Source organism: Microcaecilia unicolor, chromosome 2, assembly GCF_901765095.1.
Source record: "Microcaecilia unicolor chromosome 2, aMicUni1.1, whole genome shotgun sequence".
NCBI lineage: Eukaryota > Metazoa > Chordata > Amphibia > Gymnophiona > Siphonopidae > Microcaecilia > Microcaecilia unicolor.
This window is the reverse complement of record NC_044032.1, coordinates 184327507-184354795: the sequence shown is the minus strand read 5'-3', so window position 1 is coordinate 184354795 and position 27289 is coordinate 184327507. Positions and strand designations below refer to the sequence as shown.

At 44.9% G+C, this 27289-nt stretch overlaps 1 protein-coding gene across 10 annotated transcripts in view; it reads right to left on the bottom strand.

Annotated features, from left to right (window-relative positions):
* The window catches only part of CSNK1G3 (casein kinase 1 gamma 3), a 326900-nt gene that overhangs the window by 162135 nt on the left and 137476 nt on the right, over positions 1 to 27289 (bottom strand). For all 10 annotated transcript variants that reach the window (XM_030193547.1, XM_030193551.1, XM_030193549.1 and 7 more), the window contains one exon: positions 9968 to 10202. In XM_030193547.1, coding sequence (XP_030049407.1) covers positions 9968 to 10202 — 235 coding nt within the window. The remainder of the gene's footprint in view (positions 1 to 9967; positions 10203 to 27289) is intronic.

The window sequence follows — 27289 nt, the reverse complement described above, 5'->3', positions numbered from 1 at the left end:
CGTTACATTGGCCACCCTCCAATCTTCCGGTACCACGCTCGATTTTAAGGATAAGTTGCATATCACTAGCAGTAGCTCCGCAAGCTCGTTTTTCAGTTCTATCAGTACTCTAGGATGAATACCATCCGGTCCAGGAGATTTGCTACTCTTCAGTTTGCCAAACTGCCCCATTACGTCCTCCAGGTTTACCGTGAAGTCAGTAAGTTTCTCCAACTCGTCCGCTTGAAATACCATTTCCGACACCGGTATCCCACCCAAATCTTCCTCGGTGAAGACTGAAGCAAAGAATTCATTCAGTCTCTCCGCTACGTCTTTGTCTTCCTTGATCGCCCCTTTTACCCCTCGGTCATCCAGCGGCCCAACCGATTCTTTTGCCAGCTTCCTGCTTTTAATATACCGAAAAAAATTTTTACTATGTTTTTTTGCCTCTAATGCTATCTTTTTTTCATACTCCCTCTTGGCCTTCTTAATCTGCGCCTTGCATTTGCTTTGACACTCCTTATGCTGTTTCTTGTTATTTTCAGACGGTTCCTTCTTCCATTTTCTGAAGGCATTTCTTTTAGCCCTAATAGCTTCCTTCACCTCACTTTTCAACCAGACCGGGTGTCTTTTGGACTTCCGTCTTTCTTTTCTAATTTGCGGAATATGTATGACCTGGGCCTCCAGGAGGGTATTTTTGAACAGCGTCCACGCCTGTTGTACAGTTTTTACTCTCTCAGTTGCCCCCCTAAGTTTTTTTTTTACCGTTCTTCTCATTTTATCATAGTCTCCTTTTTTAAAGTTAAACGCTAACGTATTTGACTTTCTGTGTACAGTTACTTCAAGGTCGATGTCAAAACTGATCATATTATGGTCACTGTTATCAAGCGGCCCCAGTACCATAACGTCCCTCACCAGATCATGCGCTCCACTAAGGACCAAGTCTAGAATTTTTCTCTCTCTCGTCGGCTCCTACACAGTTGCTCCATAAAGCTGTCCTTGATTTCATCAAGGAATTGTATCTCTGTAGCGTGTCCCGATGTTACATTTACCCAGTCTATATTTGGATAATTGAAGTCACCCATTATTATCACATTGCCCATTTTGTTCGCGTCTCTGATTTCTTTTATCATTTCTGTGTCTACCTGCTCATCCTGGCGAGGCGGACGGTAGTACACTCCTATCACCATTTTTTTCCCTTTTATACATGGAATTTCAACCCACAGTGATTCAAAGGTGTGATTTGTGTTCTGCTGAATTTGTAATCTGAGTCAAGGCTCTCGTTAATATACAATGCTACCCCTCCACCAGTCCGGTCTACCCTATCATTACGATATACTTTGTACCCCGGTATGACAGTGTCCCACTGGTTATCCTCTTTCCACCAGGTCTCAGTAATGCCTATTATATCCAATTTTTCATTTAGTGCAATATATTCCAACTCTCCCATCTTATTTCTTAGACTCCTAGCATTTGCATATAGACATTTCAGAGTATGTTTGTTGTTCTTATTTGCATGATGCTTAGTACCTGACACTATTGATTTGACATCTTTTGTCTGATCTTTAGTTGTATTTAAGGGCACCTGGCCTACCACGGTCTGTTGTGTAACCTCACTATCCAGAAACCCTATCTTCCCTGTTTGTGAGGTATCTTTGCAAGATACCTTTTCCCGAACCATGCGCTTTTGAGCGACTGTCGGCCTTCCCCCCATTTCTAGTTTAAAAGCTGCTCTATCTCCTTTTTAAATGCCGACGCCAGCAGCCTGGTCCCACCCTGGTTAAGGTGGAGCCCATCCTTTCGGAATATGGCTCCTTGCACCTCCTGCCGGATTAATGACCAGTGATCTCTTTCATTTTCCTTTTCGGGGCACGTGACAGGGTTGTGCCCTGTCTTCCCTTGTCTTTGCACTGGATATTAAAGGCCCACAATATGGCGTGGTCGAGTCTCGGGTTCTCCTATTTGATAATGATATACTCCTAACATTAGTGGAGCCAAATATTTCTTTTCCAGCGGTGTCCTCCATCTTACAAGAATATGGCCAGGTTTTGGGCTTGAAAATCAATATGAATAAGTCAGAGGCTCTGAATATAAATCTTCCTGTTCAACAGATGGCCCTGGCAGTCTCGCTTTCCGTTTAGGTGGGCACCGCGATATATTTGTTATTTGGGGGTCAATCTGACACGTCATTTGGATGATGTCTATGAGGTTAATTTCCCAGCTAAGGTTTGTGAGCTATTTTTTTAGAATTGGACCGCTGGGAAGGTTTGACAATCTCCTAGTTGGGGCGCATTAATGCGGTCAAAATGATCTTGCTCCCAAAAATATTGTATTTGTTTATGGAACTTCCCATTTCTTTACCTGAGAAATTCCTTCAGGGCTTACAGCGAAAAGTTTTTTTTCATTCATTTGGAAGAGAAGGCTTCCACAGGTGCGTCATGAGGTGATGTACCAATTGCGGGTGGAAGGACAGATGGGAGTTCCGTCCTTTCTTACATATCATCAGGCGGCATATCTTAGAAATTTAGCGGATTGGCTTCAAGGCATGGAAATCTCTTTAGCAAAAACGTATAGATCCTTATCCACTGACAGCAGTACCCTGGTTGCCCAGTCGGCTTTTGAGGAAGGTCATTCGGGGCCCCCCCTTTGCTTCAATGGCCTTTCCTCACATGGAGCAGGATTCATGAAAAATGTTTTCCAGCTCATATATATTTGCTACATATGTTTATTCGTTTTGCTCCACACTTTGTTCCAGGGACGCTGGACTCTTGCTATCGCTCGTGGGAAGGCTTGGGTCTGTGTGAGCTTGGGTAAGTATGGGAGGAGGGGGAATTACTTTCCTTTGATGTTGTGCAGGAGAAGTACAGTCTGCCTACCTCCAGTGCTTTCCAATATTGTCAACTACGAGATTTCATCTTACGACGGGCAAAGGGGAAACTGGGTTTGGTAGAGACACTTCTTGAGCGAGTGGTGATTAGTTGAGGGGGGGGGGGGTGTCTCCAGATTATATTGGGCTCTTCTCTCTTATAAGCCTGTTATGTATTATCTGCTGAAGTGGGAGAAGGCCTTAGGGGTATCTCAGGAATATATACAATGGGAGCGGGTGTTTAAATCTTTACTTAAGGTTATCTATATCTAACACTTTAGTGAAAAATGGCTACAAAATACTCTATTGCTGGTATTACACCCCCCAAGCACCTGGCCAAGATGTTTCATTTGGGGATCAGTTCTGTGCTGGCACCAATGTAGGCTGGATAGGGATATGTTTCATATCTGGTGGGCTTGCCCTCATGCCCAAACATTCTGGATCAATGTTTTGAAATTTGTCTTAAGCTTAACCAAGATTTCTTATCCCATGAAAATGGATTATTGTCTTTTACACTTTAAACCCCTGGGAGTGAAAGCATCCATCATTTAGTTACGCAAGTTTTTGTACCCAGCAGGTTGCTCTAGCGGCGGCATGAAAGCAGCCCACAATTTCTGGTCTTCGGGTGATTTTGCGCAAGTTGGATTACATCCATCTGACGTCTAAATTAACAGCCTTGTGCACAAGATACATACTGTCATCATATTTGGGACCCATATGTACAGTGGTCCGCATACCCTGACTCTTCATTGTTTAGTTCTTAAGCGTAGCGGGGGGGAGAGGGGGATAACTCAGAGGAGAATGTATCTGGGACTTATGTTAGGTTTGATGTTGTCTATCTATTTGGAGATTGTTCTATCGATGCTATTATTATTGTATGATTTTTTTTTTTTTTTTGTTTTTTACAGTAAAATAAAATTTTAAAACAAGGAACATTAGCACAAATTGATCTAATGTCTATATCTGCTTACAGATACCCTTAAAACATCAACGGTAGTAAGGCAAGGTTTCCCATTACAAAAGCCATGTTAACCCTTATTCAACATATATTCACCTATGAGTAATTTATTTTAACAATTTTCAAATTGCAAATTAACAATTTACATATATGTTAGATTTGCTGGTACTTTTCCCGAGAATATATATTTTTTCAACAGTTGTAATTACACGGTTAATCTCAAGGAGGTTTGATAACAAGAGACAGCATGATGCCGTAACATAGTAGATGATGGCAGTGAATGACCGGTACCTTCCATCCAGTCTGCCCAACAAGATAAACTCATTTTGTGCTACTTTATGTGTACACCTGACTGTGATTTGTATCTGCCATTTTCAGGGCACAGACCGTAGAAGTCTGCCCAGCACTAGCCCCACCTCCCACCACCGGCTCTGCCACCCAATCTCCGCTAAGCTTCTGTGGATACATTCCTTCTAAACAGGATTCCTTTATGTTTATCCCACGCATTTTTGAATTCTGTTACCGTTTTCATCTCCACCACCTCCCGCGGGAGAGCATTCCAAGTATCCACCACTCTCTCAGTGAAAAAAATACTTCCTGGCATTTTTCTCGAGTCTGACCCCTTCAATCTCATTTCATGTCCTCTAGTTGTACCGCCTTCCCATCTCCAGAAAAGGTTTGTTTGCGGATTAATACCTTTCAAATATTTGAATGTTTATATCGTATCACCCCTGTTTCTCCTTTCCTCCAGGGTATATATGTTCAGATCAGCAAGTCTCTCCTCATACGTCTTGTAACGCAAATCCCATACCATTCTTGTAGCTTTTCTTTGCACCGCTTCAATTCTTTTTACATCCTTAGCAAGATACGGCTTCCGAAACTGAATACAATACTCCAGGTGGGGCCTCACCAACGACTTATACAGGGAAATCAACACCTCCTTTCTTCTGCAGGTCACACCTCTCTCTATACAGCCTAGCAACCTTCTAGATATGGCCACCGCCTTGTCACACTGTTTCGTCGCCTTCAGATCCTCAGATACTATCACCCCAAAATCCCTCGCCCCGTCTGTACATATCAGACTCTCACCGCCTAACACATGTCTCCCGTAAATTTCTAGTCCCTAAGTGCATCACTTTGCATTTCTTCGCAATGAATTTTAATTGCCAGCCCTTAGACCATTCTTCTAGCTTCTGCAGATCCTTTTTCATGTTTTCCACTACCTCCCGGGTGTCCACTCTGTTACATATCTTAGTATCGTCCGCAAAAAGGCAAACTTTACCTTCTAACCCTTTGGCAATGTCACTCACAAATATATTGAACAAAATCAGCCCCAGCACCAATCCCTGAGGCACTCCACTGCTCACCTTTCTCTCATCCGATCAAATTCCATATACCACCACCCTCTGGCGTCTGTCCGTCAACCACTTCCTAATCCAGTTCACCACTTTGGGTCCTATCTTCAGCCTGTCTAGTTTATTCAAGAGCCTCCTCAAAAGCTTTGCTGAAATCTAAGTAGATTACGTCTATACCATGTCAATGATTCAATTCTCCAGTCACCCAAAGAATTCAATGAGATTCGTTCGGCACGATTTACCTTTGGTAAAACCATATTGTCTCGGATCTTGCAACTTATTGGCTTCCAGGAAATTCACTATCCTTTCCTTCAGCATCGCTTCCATTACTTTTCCAATAACCGAAGTGAGGCTTACCGGTCTGTAGTTTCCAGCTTCTTCCCTATCACCGCTTTTGTGAAGAGGGACCACATCCGCTGTTCTCCACTCCCATGGAACCTCTCCCGTCTCCAAGGAATTATTCAACAATTCTTTAAGAGGACCCACCAGAACCTCTCTGAGCTCCCTCAATATCCTGGGGTGGATCCCGTCCGGTCCCATAGCTTTGTCCACCTTTAGATTTTCAAGTTGTTCATACACACTCCCTTTCCTGCCTGCTGCTTCTTTAAAATGGCTGCCAAGACTTCAAGTGGTGGCCTTACGAGACTTCCATGGAAGACTTGCGAGGCCTCTGCTTGAAATCTCAGCAGCCATTTTTAAAGAAGCAGTGGCAGCGGGCAGGAAAGTGTGGGTTCTTTCCTGCCCCGAAGAGGTCCCTACACCAACAGAGCTGTAAGATAGGCCAGGGGAGGAGACAAGAATCGCTGCTCATGGATGGAAGGGAGAGAAGGAGGCAAGAACCGAAGCTCATGGATGGGAGGGAGAGAAGGGGGCTAGAACTGCACAAGGATGAGAGGGAGAGAAGGGGGCAAGAACCGCTCATGGATGAGAGGGAGAGAAGGGGGCAAGAACCGCTCATGGATGAGAGGGAGAGAAGGGGGCAAGAACCGCTCATGGATGGGAGGGAGAGAAGGGGGCAAGAACCGCTCATGGATGGGAGGGAGAGAAGGGGCAAGAACCGCTCATGGATGGGAGGGAGAGAAGGGGGCTAGAACTGCACAAGGATGAGAGGGAGAGAAGGAGGCAAAAACTGCACATGGATGGGAGGGAGAGAAGGGGGCAAGCTACACATGGATGAAGAGAAGGAAGAGGAGAAGGCGACATGCTGTACATGGCAGGGAGGGGGGAAGGGAAAGGGGGAATGCAGCACATGGATAGAAGGGGATAGAGCGGAGAGGGGGGTCATACTGCTCGTGGATATAAGGGGATGGACAGGAGAGGAGGTCATGCTGCTCATGGATGGGAGGGAAAGGAAAGGGAGAGGGTGAATGGGAAAATGGGGAATGCAGCACATGGATTGAAGGGGATGAGAGAGCGGATCATGCTGTTCATGGATGGGAGGAAAAGGAAAGAAGGACATGCAGCTCATGAATGCTTACTTTTTTGGAAATGTACATATTTTCTTATTTTGTATTTAGCAGAGTACGGAAGAAAACGCATTTCCAGTATTTTCACTGCTTATGGAATCTGCTTTCTTGGAGGGGGGGGGGGTCAAGGTGACTGTGTGGCAGGGTGCAGTGTGGGGCTGGGGCAGCATTTTATTTTTTTGTGTCCTCTTTCATTTGTCTCCGCAAATATGATAACCCTAGTCAAAAGGCTGAAGTCGGTCTCCACCCAGGGAGGTTTCAATTCTATCCAATGTAGCTGCCACCATTTTGGTACACCCAAAACAATGAAATTGATAGGGTGACAAGCTCCGCCTACTGGCTTCAGCCCACAAAATGGGCCAGATAGGCTCATGTCGTTTCCTGTTATCAAACCTCCTTGATTAATCTAGCCTTCTACCTCAGGGCTTCCCAAACTGAGTGGTGATGCTAAATGGGGTTGTGAAACCCACATTTGTGTCAAGACCTGAGCAAGTCCTCCACAGAGACAATATCAGGCCAAGCATCTAGGAGCTTGAGCACTTTCTGTGTGCTTATTTGGTTTGTGTCATTTGGGGTATACTGGAGATGTAACAGTTTATAGAAATCATTTATAATGAAAAAAAAATCACAAGTTATTTTTCTTCTCCTATACTGGTGTAATATTTTCAGTGAAGTTTGTTTATATGTACCATGGCTGGTAAAAGAGGTGTGGCTGCTGTGGCTACCATAGGGGTGGAGCCATATATAATAACCCTGCCCCTAAGGTTACCCATAATGAGTGCTACAACCATTTTTCCTACAATACAAAGCACTGCCAATGGACCCGACACCACACAAGTTTTCTATTTATAATGTATTTTTGAAACAATTCATTATAGACTTGTGTCTTCTGGTGCTTACTTTTTATTTGCTAATTATAATTTTATGTAGACATATTAAATCTACAGTTTTGGGAGTCTCACAATCAGTTCCCATGCCATCTCCCCACACTCCCCCCATCCCCACCCTGTGTTCTTGCTCATTCTATCTTCCAACTTTTGTTCTAACAAATGTTCTCCTGTTCCTGTCCGAGTACGAATGTTAATCCTATGTTGTTCGCACAGCTATGAGAAAAGCACAGGAGTACCAAAACAGTATGACTTACTGGGAACTGTAGGGCAATGATGGAAACAGAAATGGGAGAGCATATGGTGGGGCAGAAGCAACAGCACAGACTGAGCATAAAGTGAGAGAGTAATCAAGTAGGAGATACTAGTGTTTGTATCACACACAATTTTTTTTTCTGTTTCTACACTTAATCAGTGTTTTCTATTCAAACAGAAGCCCTTATTAACCTTATGGTTAGAGCAACAGAGGGAGCCATGTTCTAATCCCACTGCAGCTCCTTTCAATGTTCAGCAAGTCGCTTAACCCTCCATTGCCTTGGGTAGAAATTTAGACTGTAAACCCTCCAAGGACAGGAATTTATCTACTATATATGAATATATGTTGCCTTGAGCTACAACTAAGAGGCGTGAACTAATCCAAAATCCCTTCAGAAAGACACTGCTCAAATTATTTCTTAGCTAGCCTCATCAGAGCTGCACAATTTTGCAAAATTTGTACTGTCTATTCTTCATTTATGAATGATTTCTACTTTTTAGACCATACATACAGATGGATCTATCTACTTATTTCTATAGCGCTACAAGGCATACGCAGCGCTGTCCACCATATACGAAAAGACAGTCCCTGCTCAAAGAGCTTACAATCTAAATAAGACAGGTAAACAAACAGAACAACTAAGAGGCAAGGGAATAAAGAGGTGGGGATAAAAGGACAGGGCAAGTGAGTAGTGGTTAGGAGTTAAAAGCAGCGTCAAAGAGGTGGGCTTTTAGTTTGGACTTGAAAACGGCCAAAGACTGGGCCAGACGTACAGGCTCGGGTATTCCAGGCGTGAGGTGCAGCGAGATAAAAGGAACAGAGTCTGGAATCAGCGGTAGAGGAGAAGGGGACAGATGGATCAGTAAGACAGGCAAGCTGATGCTCAACAGCGCCATTACCCGTTACAAAATGTGCAGAATAAAACAAGTGGAGCCATTAGTGTCTTGTTCTTCCCATATCTTTTTTTTCCCTCCATAAAAACAAAAAAAAAGTGATTCTTAATGTATAAGCCTATAAATACATCTGTAAAATAAGCTAATACAAACATATGCTACAAGTAAGATTTAATATGAACTATGTCATTGTCACATACACATAATACAGATACACAAAACCACCAATCACTTCTCAAATTTTCTGTTTAAATCACCAGTGCTCAATTAAGGCCCTACATGCTACCTCTGGGTCAATCTTTCCTTATTTCCATGTAGAAGATCAGATATGGATGTCCTAAGTTGACAAGTATGGTAATTGGTGTCATGAGAACAGTACACATTCAAGCTCTTACTGGACTGAAATTTCTCAGTTTCATAATACAAGTAAAAGAAAGCAAATATCAAGAGCTGAAAATTAAAACCCAAAAACACTGCATCATAGCATTTAGCACTGCCATGGAGTCTATGACATTTTAAAAACCTACTTTAGAAGAAGCATGCATGCACTGCATCTAGAAAGCTAAATAACTCAAAAACACTCATTTATAATTAACCTCAACACAAACATTTTGAGTATGCTAAACAGGAAGGAATGGATCCTCAGGAGCTTAGCAGGGTTGCCAGGTGGAAAATTTTTTTCCCACCCAAACCAGCCTAAATCCAGCCCAAAACCGGGCCAAACTCAAACCCCGCCCATGACACCCCCACCCCCGCCGTCATCAACCCCGCCCCCGCCGTCATCGGCCCCCGCCCAGAACGTCACTAACCCCGCCCAAAACGTCACTAACCCCCCCCCCCCAAAACATCACTAACCCCGCCCCCGCGGCCAAAAAAACCGCCAAAAAACCACCCAAAATACAAAAAAGAAACCCAAAAAACCGCAACCCGCCGCGGGCAAAAATTTCCCGCGGCGGGTCGCGGAAAACCGCCCACCTGGCAACACTGGAGCTTAGTCAAGATCAGGAGGCGGGGCTGGTGGTTGGGAGGCGGGGCTGGTGGTTGGGAGGCGGAGATAGTGCTGGGCAGACTTATACGGTCTGTGCCCTGAAGAGCACAGGTACAAATCAAAGTAGGGTATACACAAAAAGTAGCACATATGAGTTATCTTGTTGGTCAGACTGGATGGACCGTGCAGGTCTTTTTCTGCAGTCATCTACTATGTTACTATGTTAGGTCAATTCAAAAAAACACTCAAAATACAGCATTATTTTAGACCCTAAGTAAAATTATATCAATTTCAAAAACACACTGAACTACACACGTACCTTTTCCTAGGTGTGTGTTTATACTCATATATCTAGCTGTTCCTGTAAGGCTCTTATGTTCTCGATATGGTATGTGCTTCTTTGTCTCTGGATCTATATATTCTTTTGCCAAGCCAAAATCTATTATATGAATAACTTGCTGGTTTTTGCTTCCTGGTCGTCCTATTAAGAAGTTCTCAGGTTTTACATCTCTGTATATCAAGTTCATCGAATGTACATATTCCATACGAGAAATCTTCAATTAAAAAAAAGAAAAAGAAGACAGTTGAGATTTTAGGAAAGCCACCACAAGAAAATGCGCTAGATGAAAACCAACCATCTCATAGCAAACTATGAGGGTCTTTTACTAAGGCGCACTCAGTTTTTGGCGCGCACTAGAATTGTGGGTGCGCTAAACGTTAGAAACGCCAATGCATTCCTATGGGAATCTCTAACGTTTAGCACGCCCACAATTTTAGTGCGTGCTAAAAACATGAGCGCGCCTTAGTAAAAGACACCCTATGAGCTAAATAAAATTTTTGCTAAAACTTCTGTCTACTATACAACTTATACAAAGAATTCCAGCATCACAGAAAAATACAGAGCCATTCATGAAGTGCTAACATGAAATAAATTTTCTGAGCTGTTGATGCGGTATTTTGCTTTTATCTACAAACCTATATACACAGCTGTATACAAATAACAGCTATGACTTATATCCTTATATCACTTTCAAAATTTTAGTTACAAAATCCAAATCCCATCACAAAACCCTAAAGTAAACCTAGGGTGGGTGAAAGCTAATAGTGGAAAATAAATCTTGTAAACTCCCATTTTTTAGTCCAACTTCAACACTTCAAGGCACAACAAATTTTTAAGAGTAATGCCACGCCTTGCAAAAAGCTAATGGCATGCAAAATTTATGTGCACAATACTTAACAGCTGATGAGGGTGGGAGTATACGAGACACATGTACACAAAGGTTTCAAGGTAACATAGCTCTTGAGCATATGTACAAACAAAAATTGAAAATGAAATCATATTGGCACCTGTTCTTCTGCACCTAAATATGAGCCTTGCAAAAACTGCTTGCACATAGTTTTGTGAAGTTCATATTTACGCGCAGAACAGACAATGATGTGTGCTCTCACTTTTGGTGTTGTCAGGTCACATGTGCACATTTGTTCTAGCTTATCTTACTTGGTAGCTTACAGGGTTCCTTCACATACAGTGCCTAAACAGGCCCAAATCCTTTTTCTGCCTGGTTTTGGTTTCAGCAGAAAGGCTGCACCCATGGTTTCGGCCAAAATGGGAAAATATTTGCTTTGTCCTGTTTGTCACCACCCCTCTCTCTCTCCTTCGAACAGGAGTTGCCTCTCTCCCCACCTACCTGCAGATGCCCTCTGTCAGGATTACAGACACCCTCCTCTGGCCTTTTTTACAATCCCTGGTGGTCTAGAGAAGTAGTCATGGCAGGAGCGATCCCCATTCACTCCTACTCATGATAATTCTGCTCTCAAAATGGCTGCCATAACCTTTTGTGGTAGTGTCGCAGGACTGCCACAAGAGATCATGGTAGCCATTTTGAGAGTAGAACTAAGATGGGCATTGCTTCTGCCCTGACTACACCACTAGACTATCAAGGATTGAAAGGTAGTCTCGGGGTTGGGGGGGGGGGGGGGGGCGAGGAATAGTCTATGCAATTTTTTTTTTAAATTATAATTGTAAGTAATGCAGTTATGAACTTGCATATTAGTTTATATGATAGAGTGCTCCAAATACAAGCTTTTGAAACAAAAGTTTAGCGGGAATTGAAGTCTGTAAATTTGGGATGATAAACTCTATAGTAATTAGCCTCTTTGTGGAAATGACATCAGCTGTAACTCCAAGTGTGAAACAAAGTCAGCCACTGTGGCTTTTAGTTTTAATTAGCTAAAGCTCACGTTTGTGGAAGCTATTTTGCTTGGAGATAAAATACGGTCTTTCATTATTTACATTTTTATATATATTCTGGCTTGGATACTATTTGGGTAATTATAAAACTTCCAGGTTCTTTCACTTGACAAACAGGACTACTAAATCCAGTTGACAAACTCTCTTGGCTCAAAACCTCAACATTTGCCACACTGACTCTCTCCTCAAAGTGCCTTCACCTCCAACTCCCCCTTTCACTTTCTTCACAGACTGACTGAGCACTTTCATGATATGGTTCACAAGATTAACTTTGAATTTTCAGCCAAGTCACCTCCACCTAGCCTAGTGGTTAGTACTGTGGACTTTGGTCCTGGGGGACTGAGTTCAATTCCCACTGCAGCTCCATGTGACTCTGGGCAAGTCACTTAACCCTCCATTGCCCCTGGTACAAAATAAGTACCTGAATACATGTAAACCGCTTTGAATGTAGTTGCAAAAAAAAAAAAAAAAAACCTCAGAAAGGCGGTATATCAAATCCCTTCCCTCAGTCCATCTTCTCGACCCTCCTTCAACCCCTGCCTCCTTTTCTGAAATCACTGAAGAGGAAACAACACATTTTCTTTCCTCCTCAAAACTAACCACTTGTTCCTCTGATCCTATTCTGACCCATCGACTTAGCACTATGTCTTCTGTCATCCCTTCTATCCATTGTATCCTCAATCTTTCACTTTCCACTTCGACTGTTCCTGATGCCTTCAATCATGCCGTAGTTACACCACTCCTCAAAAAAAGCCTTCATTGGACCCTACCTGTCCTTCCAACTATCGCTCTATCTCCCTCCTCCCTTTCCTATCCAAGATACTTGAACGTGCTGTTCACTGCCGTTGTCTTGACTTTTTCTTCTCAAGCTATTCTTGATCCACTTCAATCTGGCTTTCGCTCTCTTCATTCAACTGAAACAGAGCTTGCTAAAGTCTCCAATGACCTATTCCTAGACAGATCCAAACGTCTTCTATCCTCATCCTTCTCGATTTGCTGCTTTTGACACTGTTGATCACTACCTGCTCCTTGATACACTGTCCTCACTTGGATTTCAGGGCTCTGTTCTTTCCTGGTTTTCTTTTTCACTCTCTCATGGCACTTTTAGTGCATACTCTGGTGGATCCTCCTCCAATTCTATCCCACTATTGGTTGGTGTACCTCAGGGCTCTGTCTTGGGACTTCTTCTTTTCTCCATCTATGCTTTATATTGCAGGGATGTGTGTCATTCTTTTCTTTTTGAGCTTGTATTGGGAGTTTGCTTTTCACTAATTTCCGTTTCACATTATGTGGCTGTCACAAGGCCAATACTGGTGGGGGATGGGAGTATCTCAGTAATTCATCCTGCTTGAGCAGTGGTTGTAGATCTTTTATGACTTATCAATTTTTCTAGCTCTGGATTGTAGGTCAGTACAAAAGGGATTCTCTCTGTGGCTTTCTTCTCTTTGTACTGTAGGTTTTCTCTAGGTATTTTAAGGGAAGAAGCAATATTCTTGGAGATTATTTTAGGGTTGTAGAAAAATCAAGAAGGGAGGTTCTGAAGTCAAATTTAGGCTCTTAGGTAGAAAGCTGAAATCCAGAACCTCCAGGGTAGAATTTTGAGAAATGGTCCCTGTTCCACGCGCAGGACCCAAGAGACAGGCAGAGCTCAAGATTCTCAATGTGTGGATGAGAATATGGTGCAGGGAAGAGGGTTATAGATTTAAGAAATGGTCAATATTTTGTGAAAAAGCAGGCCAATTCCAGAAAGATGGGCTCCACCTTAACCAGGGTGCAACCAGGCACAGCAACTTTTAAACTAGAAAATGGGGGAAGACAAAGTCACTCAAAAGCGCATGGCTTAGAAAAAAGAACCTTTAAATGAAATCACCAAAACAGGGAAGACAGGGCATCCCGATAGCTAGGTTCCAATAAAGACCATAGTAGACCAGGTGTCTTTAAATAAAGACCAGACAGATTATAAAGATTACAAACTATCACTGTCAGCTGTTGAGAAACTTGTAAACATGAATAAAAGTTTGAAATGTCTGTATGTAAACGCCAGAAACAAAAGAAACAAAATCCCATTTTGTACTAAATGAAAAGATAGATATAACAGGTATCTCCGAGCCCTAGTGAAAGAAACAAACAACGGGACACCATCATACAAAGGTACAAATTATATCACAGTGACAGGGTGGACAGAATTGGTGGAGGAGTACTATATGTTAAAGAGGGCCTTGAATCAAATAGACTAAAAATTCTGCATGACAACACCTTGGAATCCCCTAGTGACAGAAATTCCATGTATAAAGGGGAAAGGATAATGATTAGTAGGGGAAAGGATAATGATTAGGATTGTACTACTGTTCACCTGGCCAGGATGGACAGATGCAGAAATTTTATCAGAAATTAGGAAAGTGAACAAACTGAGAAAGACAATAACAACGGACATTTCAATTACCCCTATATAGACTGGATAAATGTAACATCAAGGTATGCTAGGAAGGAAAAATTCCTAGATGAAATCAAGGACTGTTTTTTTTTTTTTTTTAATAATTATATTTATATAGTTACAAGTTAAATCACTTGACAAGAAAATAATGCGAATACAAACAATATCTCTTTAGGAAATTAAACACATATAGATTGAAATCCCTTATTAGCATCATAACAGTCCACTATTTGGGAGTCCAAAAATCAAACAAAGGAGATAAAAAGGAAAAAGAAATACAAATCATTCATTAGATCAAGACGTAAGCGTATACAAGCTAGTTATATTATATCCTTAAGAGAGTTATTTCTTATTATGTGATGTTATAAATAAGGACAGTTGCGAAGGGTCAAAATATACATACTTTACAGATTGATATGACACCAAACACTTGCAGGGATATTTTAAATAAAAAGTTGCCCCAAGTTGAAGTGTTTCTTGTTTCATTTGTAGGAATTTCTGTCTACGCTTTTGTGTCTCTCGGGCCAGGTCTGGAAATACTCGAACTAATAATCCTTTAAACATTTTTTCTCTAACTTGAAAAAAGTTTTTTAAGTATCCAGATCTTGTCTGTGAGTAATACAAAAGTCACTATTAAAGTAGATGGTATTACTTGTTCTGAGTCAGATGCTTCTAAAAACTCCGAAACATCTAGGGGGAAATCAAGGACTGTTTTATGGAGCAGCTGGTTCAAGGACCAACAAGAGAAGGAAAACATTTTAGACCTAGTTCTTAGCGGAGCACATAATCTGGTACAGGAAGCAAAAGTGTTGGGGCCACTTAATAAAAGTGATCATAATGATCAGATTTGATGTAGCTGGAGTAAAAATACACAGAGGAAATCCAATACATTAGCATTTAACTTTGGTTTAACTACCACATTCAACATTTTTTGTCCAGTGGTGTGCTTTTGAAGAGCCATCCCACTGCCCTACTCCCACTGGATGTTTGGATTTTATTTCCGTAGAGATTTCTGTGTTCTTCCACCTCTGATGGTTTATTTTTACATTCAATGCTGGTCAGTCAGAGAAACAATCAAATCTCTGTCAACATGGAACATATAATGGGGCTATTTAATAAATTAAAGAGTATTAAACTGCTTGGACCAGATGGTATACATACCGGAGTACTGATAGAACTGTTAAAATGAACTTGTAGAACTATTGTTAGCAATATATAACTTATTTTTAAAAATCAAGCATGGTACCAGAAGATTGGAGGGTGGCCAATGTAATGCCGATTTTTAAAAAGGGTTCCAGAGGTGATCTGTAAAATTATAGACCGGTGAGCCTGACATCAGTACTGGGCAAAATGGCAGAACTATTATAAAGAACAAAATTATAGAGCATATACACAGGTATGGATTAATGAGACAAAGCCAACATTTCCTCATCAATCTACTACATTTCTCTGAAGGGGTGAATAATCCATGGATAAAGGTAAGATGGTTAATATTGTGTATCTGGATTTCCAAAAGGTATTTGACAAAGTACTTCATGAACGACTCCTGATGAAATTAGAGAGTCATGGGATACAAGGTAGCGTCCTATTGTGGATTAAGAACTGGTTATAAGACAGAAAACAGAAAATAGGGTAAAATAGTATTCTCAATGGAGAAGAGTATATAGTTGGGGTTCCCCAGGGGTCTGTGCGGGGACCGCTGCTTTTTAACATATTTATAAATGATCTAGAGATAGGAATAACTAGTGAGGTAATTAAATTTGCTGATAACACAAGTTATTCAAAATTGCTAAATCAAGAGGATTGTGAAAAATTGCAAGAGGACCTTACGAGACTGGGCATTCAAATGGCAGATGTTTAATGTGAGCAAGAACAAAGTGACGCATACAGGAAAGAGGAACCCAAACTATAGCTAAGTGATGAAATGTTCCACACTAGGAGTCACCACCCAGGAAAAAGTGATGTGTCATCACTGATGATATGTTGAAACCCTCTGCTCAGGGTGCAGCAGTGGCTAAGAAAGCAAATAGAATATTAGGAATTATTAGAAAAGGAATGTAAAACAAAACAAATTATGATGACTTTGTACTGCTCCATGATGCAACCGAATCCTGTGTATTATGTGCAACTCTAGTCGCCACATCTCAAAAAAGGCATAGCGGAATTAGAAAAGGTACAGAGAAGGGCAATGGAAATGATAAAGGAGATGGGACAACTTCCAGGCTGAAGAGGCTATGGCTGTTCTGCTTGGAGAACAGATGGCTGAGGGGAGATATGATGGTCTATAAAATACTGAGTGGATTGGAATGGATAGACGTGAATCGTTTCATTACTTTTTCCAAAAATACAAGAACTAGAGGGGATGCAATGAAGCTACTAAGTAGCAAATTTAAAACAAATCAGAGAAAATATTTCTTCACTCAATGTGTAATTAAATTCTGAAATTCATTCAATGTGATAGAAGCAGCTAGTTTAGAAGGGTTTAAAAAAGGTATGGATAATTTCCAAAACAAAAAGTCCATACAGAATTAAGGTGGACTTGGGGAAAATCCACTGCTTATTTCTAGGATAAGCAGCATAAAAACGGTATTTACTCTTTTTGGATCTGCCAGGTACTTGTCACCTGGATTGGCCACCTTGAAAAGGGCCTTGAGGCTGACTACTTCCACGACAAGGTACAGAAGATCAACCTAGAATTCACTACCAAACCACCTCCTCCTCCTCACCCTTTAACCCACTCCCTCAACCAACCAACCCAGGCCTCCTTCTCCTCTTTTCCTAATATCACCGAAGAGAAAACCGCCCACCTTCTTTCCTCCTCGAAATGCACCACCTGTTCCTCTGATCCCATCCCCACCAACTTACTTAACACCATCTCTCCTACTATCACCCCCCCTATCTGTCATATCCTCAACCTCTCTCTCTCCACTGCAACTGTCCCTGACACCTTCAAGCATGCTGTAGTCACACCACTCCTCAAAAAAACATCACTAGACCCTACCTGTCCCTCCAACTACCACCCCATCTCCCTCCTACCCTTCCTCTCCAAGATACTTGAACGCTCCGTTCACAGCCACTGCCTTGATTTTCTCTCCTCTAATGCCAACCTCGATCCACTTCAATCCGTTTTTCGCCCTCTACACTCGACTGAAACGGCACTCGCTAAAGTCTGTAATGACCTGTTCCTTGCCAAATCCAAAGGTCACTACTCCATCCTCATCCTCCTCGACCTATCCGCCGCTTTTGACACTGTCAATCATAATTTACTTCTTGCCGCACTGTCCTCATTTGGGTTCCAAGGCTCTGTCCTCTCCTGGTTCTCCCTCTTATCTCTCCCACCGTACCTTCAGAGTACATTCTCATGGATCTTACTCCACCCATGTGGAGTTCCTCAGGGATCTGTACTTGGACTCCTTCTCTTTTCAATCTACACCTCTTCCCTGGGCTCGCTGATCTTATCTCATGGTTTCCAATATCATCCTGATGCTGACGACAACCAGCTTTCTCTCTCCACACCAGACATCACTGCGGAAACCCAGGACAAAGTATCGGCCTGCTTATCCGACATTGCTGCCTGGATGTCTAACCACCACCTGAAACTGAACATGGCCAAGACCGAGCTTATTGTCTTTCCACCCAAACCCACTTCTCCTCTCCCTCCACTTTCTATCTCAGTTGATGGCACCCTCCATCCTCCCCGTCTCATCTGCCCGTAACCTCGGAGTCATCTTCGACTCCTCCCTCTCCTTCTCTGCACATATCCAGCAGATAGCCAAGACCTGTCGCTTCTTTCTCTATAACATCAGCAAAATTCGCCCTTTCCTCTCTGAGCACACCACCTGAACTCTCGTCCACTCTCTCATTACCTCTTGCCTTGACTACTGCAACCTACTCCTCACTGGCCTCCCACTTAACCATCTATCCCCCCTTCAATCCGTTCAGAACTCTGCTGCATGTCTTATCTTCTGTCTGGACTGATATGCTCATATCACCCCTCTCCTCAAGTCACTTCACTGGCTTCCTATCAGGCACCGCATCCAGTTCAAGCTTCTCCTACTAACCTACAAATGCACTCAATCTGCAGCCCCTCATTACCTCTCTACCCTTATCTCCCCTTACGCTCCTTCCTGAAACCTCCGCTCACAGGACAAATCCCTCCTCTCAGTACCCTTCTCCACCACCGCCAACTCCAGGCTCCGCCCTTTCTGCCTCGCCCCTCCCTATGCTTGGAATAAACTTCCTGAGCCCATACGCCAAGCCCCCTCCCTGCCCATCTTCAAATCCTTGCTGAAAGCCCACCTCTTCAATGTCGCCTTCGGCACCTAACCACCATTATACCTCTATTCAGGATATCTAGATTGCCCCAATTTGATTGACTGCAAATTTTGTCCTTTAGATGGGAAAATCAGGTTCTTACTGTGATAATTTTCTTTCTTTTAGTCATAGCAGATGCAGCCATTACAAATGGGTTGTGTCCATCAACCAGCAGAGGGAGATAGAGAGCGCACTTTTTTCAGTGCCTCATACCAGCTTGCTCCATTGCCTCTCTTCAGTATTTGAAGCTTCCAAAGCAGTATGGCAAACCACAATGGGAATAACATAAGCTTTCCTCACAGCGAACGATGGCCCTACAACAAAGGACATTAACTCAGAATGGAGGGAATGAAACATCCTCCCGGAGGGCATAAACTCATCCTCCACTGAGACATAACTGGAGGGAATAAACTCATCCTCCAAAACATGAAACTGGAGGGAATTAAGTCATCCTCCTTTAATTGAACAAGAATCCTGAAGACTGTTTTCCGACTTTCTCCAAAGGATAGAATCTCCAGGAAACACGAACAGAACCTGAAATAGATTTACAGCAGATAGCATCAGACAGGGAGGGATCATGGCTGCATCTGCTATGACTAAAGGAAAGAAAATTATCACGGTAAGAACCTAATTTTCCCTTCCTTGTCATCAAGCAGATGCAGCCATTACAGATGGGATGTATCAAAGCAATCCCTAGATAGGGTGGGAACAAGCCACACCACGCGCCAGCACTTACGCTCCAAAATGTGCGTCTCTCCTGGCAGCCACATCCAGCCTGTAATGTCGGGCAAAAGAGAGCTTAGAAGCCCATGCTGCTGCTGCACTACAAATCTCTTCAAGAGAGAGTGCTCCAGTTTCAGCCCAAGAAGAGGAAATTCCTCTAGTGGAATGCGCCTTAAAGGCATCAGGCGGAGGCCGGCCGGCAAGCAAATAAGCTGAAAAGATAGATTCTTTGAGCCAGCGAGCAATAGTGGCTTTAGATGCTGGAGACCCTCTGCGAGGACCTGATAGCAAAACAAACAGATTAGAGGTCCTGAAAGAGTTAGTAACTCGCAGATACAGCAGCAGAGTCCTGCGCACGTCCAACAGGTGCAATTGCCCAAAAGATTCTGGAAACTCCTCCTCGACAAAGGAGGGCAAAAAAATAGGTTGGTTTAGGTGAAACGCTGAAACCACCATAGGCAAGAAGGAAGGCATGGTCCGAACCGTGACCCCGGACTCTGAAAACTGCAGAAAAGAATCTCTACAGGACAGCGCCTGGAGCTCTGACACCCGTCTCGCCGAAGTAATGGCCACTAACAAGACGGCCTTCAGTGTCAAATCTTTCTCTGAAGCACGCCGAAGCGGTTCAAAGGGAGCACCCTGAAGGGCCTTCAGCACTAGCCCCAGGTTCCAAGCTTGACAAGGTGCACGCACGGAAGGACGGAGCCGAAGCACCCCTCTAAGAAACCGTGCCACATCCGGATAAGCAGCTAAAGATACGCCTTCAACCTTGCCACGCAGGGAGGCCAATGCTGCCACTTGCACCCGCAGGGAATTATAGGCCAAGCCTTTTTGTACAACATCCTGCAAAAAGTCCAGAATCGGCGAGACAGGAGCCTGCAGGAGTGTGATCTCTCTGGAAGCACAAAAGACTTCAAACTGGCGCCAAATCCTGGCATAAGCCACGGAAGTGGAACGCTTGCAGGCTTGCAGGAGAGTGGCAATTACTTTATTGGAATAGCCTCTGCCTCTCAATTGCGCCCTCTCAATTGCCAGGCCATAAGACCAAATCGGCCGGCGTCCTCCAGACCCTGTGACAACAGGTTGGGAACCAGAGGTAACTGAAGGGGATCCTCTACGAGCATCTGTCAGAGGTCCGCATACCAAGGCCTCCTGGGCCAATCCGGGGCGACGAGAACCACTTCTCCTGGAAACAGCCGAATCCGCAGGAGCACTCGCCCTATCAAGGGCCACGGAGGGAACACATACAGTAGGCCCGGAGGCCAGGGTTGAGCCAAGGCATCCAACCCCGCCGCACGAGGATCTCTCCGTCTGCTGAAGAAGCACGGGACTTTGGCATTGGTGCTTGTCACCATTAGATCCATAACGGGCTTGCCCCACTTGGCACATATCTGCAGGAACACTTCGTCTGCAAGTTCCCACTCCGCTGGATCGATCTGATGCCTGCTTAGATAATCGGTTTGCACGTTGCTCTGACCTGCAATGTGAGCTGCCGACAGAAACTGTAGATGCAGCTCGGCCCAGTGGCAAATTTGTTCGGCCTGCGCAGCTAGATCTCTGCACTGAGTGCCGCCATGTCGATTTATGTAGGCCACTGCTGTCGTGTTGTCCGACATCACTGACAGCCAATCCTTCCAGGGTCACTTCAAAGGCCAGAAACGCCTGAAACACCGCTTTCAACTCTAGGCGGTTGATGGACCACTACTACTACTACTATTTAGCATTTCTATAGCGCTACAAGGCGTACGCAGCGCTACACAAACATAGAAGAAAGACAGTCCCTGCTCAAAGAGCTTACAATCTAATAGACAAAAATAAATAAAGCAAGCAAATCAAATCAATTAATGTGAACGGGATGGAAGAGAGGAGGCGAGTGGTTACAAGTGGTTACGAGTCAAAAGCAATGTTAAAGAGGTGGGCTTTCAGTCTAGACTCCTCAGGTGCCCATAGACCCTGGGCATGCTTCCCCTTGCAATATGCGCCCCAGCCTTTCAGACTGGCATCTGTCACCACTAGGCACCAATCGGGGAGCGCCAGCAGCATTCCTCGCCGCAGCATGCTGTCTGAGAGCCACCACTCCATGCTGAGTCGGGCCGCAGGGAGCCAAGAGAGTCTGCATTGGTAATCCTGAGATACTGGAGACCATCTTTGGAGTAGAGCATACTGTAGAGGTCTCAGGTGCGCTCTCGCCCAGGGCACCAGTTCCATGGTGGCCGTCATCGATCCAAGCAGCTGGACAATGTCCCAAGCTCGCGGGCGGGGCATCCTCAGGATCAGACTGACCTGATTCTGAAGCTTGCACCGCCTTTGCTCGGGTAGGTACACATACCCCGAGGCTGTGTCGAACCTGGCCCCCAAATATTCTAGAGACTGCGAGGGGGTCAGGTGACTTTTGGCCAAATTGACAACCCAGCCCAGAGATTGAAGTACTGAGACCACTCTGGCTGTTACATGCTGACTCTCTGCAGCAGAGTTTGCTCGAATGAGCCAGTCGTCCAGGTACGGGTGAACCCGAATACCTTCTCGCCTTAGAAAGGCAGCTACTACCACCATAACCTTCGAAAAGGTGCGGGGAGCTGTGGCGAGGCCAAAAGGCAAGGCCCGGAACTGGAAATGCTTTCCCATCACCGCAAACCTCAGAAACTTCTGGTGCAGGGGCCAAATTGGAATGTGCAAGTAAGCTTCTTTCAGGTCCAGAGACATGAGAAACTCTCCTGGCTGTACCGCCGCAATGACGGAGCGCAGGGTTTCCATGTGAAAATGCCGCACTCTCAGGGACTTGTTTAATTCTTTTAAATCCAGAATAGGGCGAAAAGACCCTCCTTTTTGCGGCACCACAAAGCAGATGGAGTAGCGGCCGCAGCCGTGTTCGGCGGGAGGTACCGGGGACACGGCCCCTATCTGAATCAGACCTTCTAGAGTCTCCTCTACCGCTGCCCGTTTGGCGGCAGAACCGCATCGGGACTCCACAAACACGTCTCTTACAGGGGTGTCGAATTCTATTCTGTAACCGTCTCTGATCAGGTCCAAGACCCACTGATCTGAGGAAATGTTGGCCCACTCCTCGGCAAAGACGTCCTCCAATGACAGGACTCGAGGAGAGGGCCGGCACACCATCATTGAGAGGGTTGCCCCTGAACTCCAGGCCTTGAGCCAGTGGCTGGGGAACGTTTGTCCGAGCGAAAGGAGTTCCTCTGCTGAAAACGGGCACGAGAAGTGAACCCAGCAGAACGCCCCGGGCGGTACCGTCGAGCTTCACGGAAGCGAGGTCTGTAAGAGGAGTGGACCGCTGCACCCTTAGAGGAAGGCCGAGGCCTATCTTCGGGCAAGCGCTGGGGTTTAGCCTCACCCAGGCCCTTCACAATTTTCTCCGACTCCTCACCAAACAGGAGAAGGCCTTGAAAGGGCAACTTCACCAACCTTTGCTTAGAGGCCATGTCCGCCACCCAATGCCGTAGCCAAAGAAGACGGCGAGCCGCCACTGCTACTGCCATGTGTTTAGCCGAAGCTCTGACAATATCATAAAGGGCGTCAGCAAGAAAGGACGAGGCCGACTCCATCCGCAGAGCCACATCTGAAAAGGGCTCCGCTCCATCACCGGGCTGTTCCACTGCCTGTTGCAACCAAGCCAGGCAGGCTCTAGCAGCATAACAACTGCATGCAGACACCCGAATAGTGAGACCTGCAATTTCAAATGACCGTTTAAGTGCTGATTCCAGTCTACGGTCTTGAATATCCTTCAGGGCAACACCTCCTTCAACAGGGAGTGTAGTTCTCTTTGTCACAGCTGTGACTAGGGCATCCACTTTAGGCATAGCAAAGCGAGCCATATGCTCCTCACTCAGAGGGTATAATTGCCCCATAGCCATGGAAACTTTCAAAGGTCCCTCGGGGTCAGCCCATTGAGCCGAAATAAGCTCTTGGATGGAGTCATGCAAAGGAAAGGCTCGAGCAGGCTTTTTGGTACTAGCCATCCTAGGATTCACAGAGGAGGCTGTGCCACTGGCAGGGTCCTCAATAGAGAGAGCCTGCAGGGCATCAGAAATAAGCGCTGGCAGCTCATCACGGTGGAAAATCCTCACCGCGAAGGGATCGTCCAGATCCTGAGTCACTTCTGCACCAGACTCTGGCTCCTCAGACCATGAAGGCCTGCCAGAGTCCACCGAATCCTCGCAGCCCGACCACGGGGGGCGGGGTGAAACGAGGTGCAGCACTCTCTGAAGGGGAATGAGCCCTTCTGCACTTCATATTCTGCCAATTATCAGGGAATCACGCCTCAGAGGGCATACCCAGGCTAGAATCCACCGGGGGGGGGGGGGGGGGGGGGCATTAGAAGAGGCCCATGCCGGCTTTGTGGGAGAGCTCTTTTAAGCATGTATGCTTTATGCATTAATAAGACAAAATCAGGGGAGAAAAACTCACCCTGGGCACCCGGATCTCTGCTGGGGCTAGTAGCTCCCATATCAGCCTCACTCCGAGGCCTCCCCCCAGGGCTCAGGACTCTCCGTCTCAGCGGAGGTCGCGCCATGTGGTAAATTCAAAATGGCGCCCGCTGCCAGCTCAGAGCGCGACGAATCATCGCTCGCCATGCTCGGGCCGGCTCTAACGTCTGTACAGCACGATTTACAGAGCCCCGCTGCTGATCTGCGCTTGCCACACTTGGAACAGCACTTTACTGTCTCCGCAGCCATCGCCGAAAATGGCGGTAAAATTCAAAATGGCGGTTCGCGCCAAAATCGCCCCGATCGCGGGCCCACCCCGGAGGAGTCAGAAACACTCTTACCTCACTGGACCGAGTATCACAGCTCTGGTCCCACAGAAAAAGGCAAGGAAAAAACCTCTGTTCCAGCGTCTAAGCGCCAAAGCGCGACGTGACTTTTTTTTTTTTTAACGCTGTGAGGAAAGCAGAGGTAAATAGAACTCCGGAGGCTCAGGTGAGTGGGAAAGGCAGGGAAAGGGCGAACCTATGTGCCTGCATCCACTGTTGGTGGGGAAGGACAGGGAAAGCTAAGCAATGTGTCCACATCCACGGAGGTATGGGTAAGGCAGGGAAAGGGCGAACCTATGTGCCTTTAAAGTGAAGCTGCTATAGCCTCCAACATCCCTGCTAACAACTGGCAAAAGCACAGGAGCAACCTCCAGGCAGATTTTAGATGGAGCTCGAAGAAGCTGCAGCCACTCTGCTAGGGGAGATAGAGAATACTGAAGAGAGGCAGTGGAACAAGCTGGTATGAGGCACTGAAAAAAGTGTGCTCTCTATCTCCCTCTGCTGGTTGATGGACACAACCCATCTGTAATGGCTGCATCTGCTTGATGACAAGTAATGTAAGCTCCTTTGAGCAGGGACTTTGCTTCTTTGTTTAACTGTACAGTGCTGCTTAACCCTAGTAGCGCTTTAGAAGTGTTAAGTAGTAGTAGTAGGTATACCAGATCGAAGGTGCAAGGGTCAGATCTAGATGAAGGGAGACCTGAAATGTGTGGTCTGTGAGGAAAGAAGAGGAAAACCATTTGTGGACCAGCCCTGAGATGTTAACAGAGGAGAGACAAGGAGCAAATTACTAACAAGGTCACAGGTAGAAGTGAGATCCAGTGACATAAGAGCTGCGTCATCATGGCGAAGCTCAGTATGCAATCATTAAGGGGGGAAACAATTATGGTTTCGGTAGAGTGGCCTGAACAGAACCTTGACTAATAGGGATGTAAGTTGTGATGCCTCAACATGCTGAGTTAGCTGAGAGAAAAGAACTCTCAGATAGTTTGGAAAGAAACAAGAGGTTGGAAATGGGCCTATAGCTAGAAAGATCATTGGTGTCCAAGGACAGTTTCTTCAGGATAGGCTTGATAATAGATTTCCATTGCAGAGGTAATTCTCCAGAAGAGAAAACTGGGTGAAGGTAGAAGAGGAAAAGGATGAGTTGGCAAGATGGGGAGCAGCAGTGGTCCCACCACACAGTCAAGTGTCAGAAGGGGGTCATGAGGGGCATCACTGGGACCATGGCCCTCCACCACTTTTGAATCCTGTGGGGAACCATGGGCCCTATGCCTCCACTGGAGCCCATCTCACCACCCCAAAGGTAGGCTGTGGAGCCTGGTGGACAGCAGCAGCTATAGAGACATCCTAGACACAAGACATCCTGTCCCAAAGCTGCCCCCTGGAGGAGGACGTGCTGCATCTTGCGGATCATGATGTTGACCCCAAGATTCCTCAGCCATGGGCCTCATGGTCAACACCATGGAGGGGATGAGGGTGGCGATACATGCCCTCACAGAGGCCTTGAGGCAGTGTGGAGCACTCATCTCCAGTCCCCAATCACAGCATTAACGGCACCTGCAAATCTGAGTGCCACCTCCCATTGGCCCCTCAAGCCTACAGCCAGTCTGTCAGATTCATAGTTCATTGTGGGCATTCAGTACATCTGTGCACTTGATACACCACATATGTAAATACAGCACAATGTGAATAATTATGGAGTCATGTCTGGATTGACATGTCTTCATTTATTTTCTTATAAATAAAACTTTCTTCTTACCATTAATAACTGAACAAAACAAGTTCCACTATTGGGACCCAGATGTTATTGTAGTGAACAGGAGAGACTGTACAACATTTGTCAGTATCAACCTGGGAACACAGGGATCCCACTCTTTCCACCCATCCCTGCTCCTATGTACAATTAAAAATAAGGTGCAGTGCAAGCATCCTATCAAACCAGTAGCTATTTACAATCTTTAGATAAACCTCTTCATAAAAGCAGTTAATAAATCCCCAAATCAATAAATAACACTAACATATTTCACATTAGCAAGCTGCGTGGCACTGAAATCAGATGGGCTCACACAAATATCCTGTGTGCCACTCCCTAGTGCGTTTCCTAAAGGAAAGAGAAAACAAAAGCACATCAAGGGCACATATTCTAAAACACATACATATCCCTTTCTGCCTTTTTCCCCCAAGATAGTGCTGTCACATTTCTGAACATAGCCTGCTAGAGGAAAACATTTCCCCCTTTGCAGCCATCTTAAATTAGGGGATTTAGGCAACGGTGACTCATCAGTTGTGCACACCCCACAGCTCCCAGCTCAAAATATTGGTGCTCAAAAATGTTAATTGGGAAATCGGTAATAGTGGGAACATATAGTGGCTAAAAATTGAAAGGCTGAGCTCAAAACAACCAAGGTTAATGAGAAATTTGGACATTTAAATGCCATTTCACAATCAGACATTTTTGAGGCTTTACCCTTTCACAGCTGCAAGCAATCTTAGAAACAAATACATGCAGATTATAAACATGCTCACACCTCTCACCTCAAAGTTTTGCTGACGCATATATACAGTGGGGGAAATAAGTATTTGATCCCTTGCTGATTTTGTAAGTTTGCCCACTGACAAAGACATGAGCAGCCCATAATTGAAGGGTAGGTTATTGGTAACAGTGAGAGATAGCACATCACAAATTAAATCCGGAAAATCACATTGTGGAAAGTATATGAATTTATTTGGATTCTGCAGAGGGAAATAAGTATTTGATCCCTCTGGCAAACAAGACCTAATACTTGGTGGCAAAACCCTTGTTGGCAAGCACAGCGGTCAGACGTCTTCTGTAGTTGATGATGAGGTTTGCACACATGTCAGGAGGAATTTTGGTCCACTCCTCTTTGCAGATCATCTCTAAATCATTAAGAGTTCTGGGCTGTCGCTTGGCAACTCGCAGCTTCAGCTCCCTCCATAAGTTTTCAATGGGATTAAGGTCTGGTGACTGGCTAGGCCACTCCAGGACCCTAATGTGCTTCTTCCTGAGCCACTCCTTTGTTGCCTTGGCTGTATGTTTTGGGTCATTGTCGTGCTGGAAGACCCAGCCACGACCCATTTTAAGGCCCTGGCGGAGGGAAGGAGGTTGTCACTCAGAATTGTACGGTAC